The sequence below is a fragment of the Aythya ferina genome (genome assembly GCF_964211825.1).
Source record: "Aythya ferina genome assembly, chromosome: 25".
NCBI classification, from domain to species: domain Eukaryota; kingdom Metazoa; phylum Chordata; class Aves; order Anseriformes; family Anatidae; genus Aythya; species Aythya ferina.
Genome location: NC_140323.1, coordinates 347,477 through 351,824, shown reverse-complemented (window position 1 = coordinate 351,824; position 4,348 = coordinate 347,477). Strand labels below are relative to the sequence as shown.

At 64.9% G+C, this 4,348-nt stretch overlaps 1 protein-coding gene across 1 annotated transcript; it reads left to right on the top strand.

Annotated features, from left to right (window-relative positions):
- Positions 1–401: 401 nt before the first annotated feature.
- OLFML3 (olfactomedin like 3) lies at positions 402–2,942 on the top strand. The gene is made up of 3 exons (XM_084497702.1): positions 402–859; positions 1,172–1,457; positions 1,898–2,942. Exons 1-3 carry the CDS (start codon positions 752–754, stop codon positions 2,680–2,682), a joined length of 1,179 nt encoding a protein of 392 aa, XP_084353828.1. The 5' UTR covers positions 402–751; the 3' UTR covers positions 2,683–2,942.
- Positions 2,943–4,348: the final 1,406 nt, after the last annotated feature.

The window sequence follows — 4,348 nt, the reverse complement described above, 5'->3', positions numbered from 1 at the left end:
CTCTATTCATTTGCTCACTTTAATAGAAAAGGGGAGAGAAAACGTTTTCGCCTTATCCGGGGCGAGGCAGGAGCACCGCTTCGCAGCGGGACGCTGCTCACCGCGCCAGGACGGCCCCGGGGGGGGAGCAGGCACCGGGGGCGCCTCGTAACGCGGCTGCGGGGCCGGCCTCGCCCCGGGCCCAGCGGCGCTCGGGGCCGTCCCGGGGCCGGGGGCAGCTTCTCCCGCCGCCGCCCGAGCTGCGGGGCTGCAGCAGCGCCCCCCGGCCGGGCCCGGTGCCGCCCGCCAGCCGCTCCCAGCGGCCCGGGCTCGTCCGTCCCTCGCACCTCGCCCGCGACGGCTCCCCCAGGAGGCACGGGACGCGGGCCGGGGGGGCGGCTCCGGGGCCCGTCTCGCCCGGCGGCCCCCGAGCACCGAAGGGGCCGAGCCGCGGGGCGCCAGGGGGCAGGCGCGCACCGTGAGCGGCACCGCGGAACGGCGGCACCCGGGGAGCCGCGGCCGGGCCCCGGGGGGGGGGTTCCCGGCCCGGCGGGGGCCGCTGCCGCGGGCAGCCCCGGGCGGCGCGGGGCTGCGCGGCGGCCCCGGCCCCGGCGCCCGTCCCGAAGGGGTTAAGGCGCCCGGGGCCGGTCTCGCGGGGGGCGCAGCCTCCCCCCCTCGCCGCTCCCCATCTGGTTTCCATCGGGGCCGCGGGAGGCCGCAGCATTCCTGAGCGCTGAGCTGGAGGCGGCGCCGGCCGCAGTCTCGGACGGCCATGGGGCCCTGGCGCTGCTGCCTGCTGCTGCTGCCGCTCCTCGCCGCGGCCCCGCGCGCCCAGCAGCAGCTCATGGAGTACGTGGAGCGGCGCCTCGCCCTGCTCGAGGTACGGAGCGGGCTCCGCGCCGCCTCCCCCGCGGACCGGCGGGGCCGGGAGCGGGCCCGGGGCGAGGAGGAGCGGGGACGGGGGCGGGGGCGGGGGCGGGAGCGGAGCCGTCGGGGGGCCCCCGCGCGGCGCAGTGCGGGGGGGGTCCGGGAGGGGGCCCCGGGGGGAGCGGGAGGGTCGCGGGCACGGGACGCGAGCGCCGGGGGAGCCGCGGGGGGCTCCCGCCGTCGGGCGCGGGGGCCGGGGCGGCTGCCACGCGTGGGCCGTGCCGCAGCCACCCACCCCCCCCCCGCGCCCCCTCGGCCGCCCCAGGAGCGGATCTCGCAGTGGCACGAGCAGAGCAGCCGCTACTCCACGGAGCTGCGAGACTTCAAGAACCAGGTGCTGGGGATGCTGGAGGCTGCCGAGAAGGAGCGGGAGGCGCTGCGGGCGGAGGCGGAGGGCGCGGCGGTGCGCGTGGACCGCCTGGAGCGCGAGGTGGACTACCTGGAGACGCAGAACCCCGCGCCGCCCTGCGTGGAGGTGGACGAAACGCTGATGGAGAAGCAGGTGGCCACGGCTAAGCAGAGGAAGAACGAGAAGTACACCAAGCTGACCGGTGAGAGCCTGCTGTGACTTCTCAGCGGGGTGGCCCCGGGTGCAGGGTTGCCCCAGGCTCAGTCACGTCCTGGCATTGACTCCCCAGCGGGGTCTGTGGTGTCTGTGGCACAGAGCCCTGCATGCCTGCAGCTGCCCGGGAGCTGCGTGCAGAGCCCAGGCCAGGGCCTTGGTCATCTCCCCGGCTGGGCTGGGCTGGGCTGGGGGTGGCTTCCCTGGCCCGATGCACAGGAACAGAATGGGGCTTATTGGTGCCAGCGGGGATGGCACTGCATCCTCTGCAGCAAGTTTGCAAGGGAGTTGCCTGGGGACTGGGGTGGGACACACCAAGACCTGTGTGCATTTAGCACAGGGTGACCCCAGCACGGGGCAGGAACAGGAACCTCCCTGCCTGCAGGGCCGGGTGGCTTTCAGGCTTTCACAGCTGCTCAACTCTTGCAGATTGCAGCGACACCATTGCGAGCGTCAGAGCCATGAAGATCCTGAAGCGTTTTGGCAGCTCCTCAGGTCTCTGGACCAAGGATGCTGCAGGAAACTCTGAGAAGATCTACGTTTTTGATGGCACTGCCAACGACACGGTGTATGTCTTCCCCCGCATGCGGGAATTCACCCTCTTCTCGGCCACACGCAAGGCTGCCCGCATCAAGCTGCCCTACCCCTGGGTGGGCACCGGGCATCTTGTCTATGACGGGCACCTCTACTACATCCGCCAGCAGGGCCCCTTCCAGGTGATCAAGTTCAACTTGGCCAACAAGACGGTGGTGGACAGCTCGGTGTTCCCAGCCGAGGAGCAGATTCCTGTCTTCGGGCTCTCCCCCTTCACCTACATTGAGATAGCAGCAGATGAGGAGGGGCTCTGGGCCATCTACGCCACCAAGGAGAATGAGAAGAACATATGCCTGGCCAAGCTGGACCCCACCTCGCTCGACATCGAGCAGATGTGGGACACGCCATGCCCACGGGAGAACGCCGAGGGCGCCTTCGTGGTGTGTGGGGCGCTGCACGTGGCCTACAACACCCGCCTGCCCAGCCGCTCCCGCGTGCAGTGTGTCTTTGATGTCAGTGGGACGCTGGCCCCCGAGGATGCCTCCCTCGTCTACTTCCCCAAGCGCTACGGCTCCCACTCCAGCATGAAGTACAGCCCCCGGGAGAGGCAGATCTATGCTTGGGATGATGGCTACCAGATCATCTACCGCATGGAGATGAAGAAGAAGCTGGAGGTCTGAGGGGCTACGGCAGGGCCCCCCCACACCTCTGGCAGCCCTGCCCCAGTGAGCACAGCCCTGTCCCTCGTGCCCTGGCATGGGGTGGCACCTCTGCCCCGTATCCCATCACTGTGAAATGGTGAAATGCTGGACCCCCACCCCAGGCCTCCCTCCACCTGCCAGCATGGGGTGTCCCTGCCTATGACCTCTCTGAAGAAACCTGGACTAATTAAACAAGGCTTTCTTCTCTGTGATACATTGAATAAATGCTATGCAGCTCACTGCAGCCACCTGCTTGGGGGGAGCATGGGGTGCTGGGGCCAGGCTCCAGAGCAGTGAGCTCCACACTGCCCCGGTCACCCCGCAGGGCTGTTCCCAAGAGTGGGGTGTCTGTGCAGTGGGGTGTCTGAACCTGTGTGGCTCCATGGTGGCAACACCCGAGCCCCAGAGGAGATGGGGGCAGGACGGGGCTGGTGCTGGAGCCCCTTGGGCGGCAGCTCTGGCTCTGTCAGGCCTGAAGTCCCCCCACCTCTGACCGGGGGGGACTGGGGGCTGCAGCATGCACGTGCTGGGCATGGACATGAGCAGAGCACCAGGAGGGCCCTGGGCACAAAACGGGGCTTGGCCTTGGCCACCCACAGCTGGCAGCAGCATTGAGTGCCACTGTGCCATGTCCCACCAGTCCCTGCCACATCACCCAGCAGCAACTGCCCCGTGTACTTCCACTCACACCTCATCCCTGGGCAATGCAGGACTTGGCCCAGAGATGCCAGAGGTCATCCAGAAACCCATTCTGTGATTTATTCCTATCACAGTTGCTCCAGATGCCTGAGAACACAGAGGCTGAATTACGAGGTGTCTGTGTGTCATTAAGCACACTTTTTTTCACATTAGAAATCAGGTCTGGGTACAAACGCTCAGTATATGAAGCTGGGAGCTTACCTGGCCAGGTGAGGATTCCTCCTGCTGGTGTGGCACAGGGCTGCCCAGGGAAGTGATGGGGAGCATGGTAGCAGCACATACAGGGGCTCTGGGGGCTGTGGCTGTGGTGTGAAGGGCCACGAGCCCTGCTGAGCCACAGCACCACCACACCGTCCCCGCGCTGCTGAAAAGCCAGGCCTGCCTCGAGGGATGCTGTCCTGCAACGTGGAGGTTACTCGATACTTGCTTCACGTTCTGTATTATAATTATATTGATTGCACAAGAAAAATGTTTAAACACACACTTTGATTGTAATTGGGTGGTGCTGAAAGTTCAACACAGTGCAAATCAAGCAGAGAAATAATCCAAGAGAGAAGAATGATGCGAACCGTCAAGTTAATTTATAGCCCTTTTCAAGATCAATAACTACAGTAACAGAAATACAATTTTCAGAAATTGCACAGTTGTAAATAATTATGCCAATGATTTCTCCAGCTTGAATTAAAACTGGTGGGGCAGCAATGATTCTACACCAGAAAACATCTAACCTGAAACAGCATTCCTGCAACATCTGACGGTCACTGCCACAGATGCCGGTGCTCGCCTTGGCGTCAGTGGCATGAGGAACAGACGGCAGCTGCACTGGCAGGATTTTGGTTGTCCAGAGTAGCACAAGTTCATCAAACATTTTAATGTCTTTGGAGAATCTGGCCGATTAGGATTCACCTTGCCATTGCAGGAGGGGCACAACGCCCTGCAGCTGGCC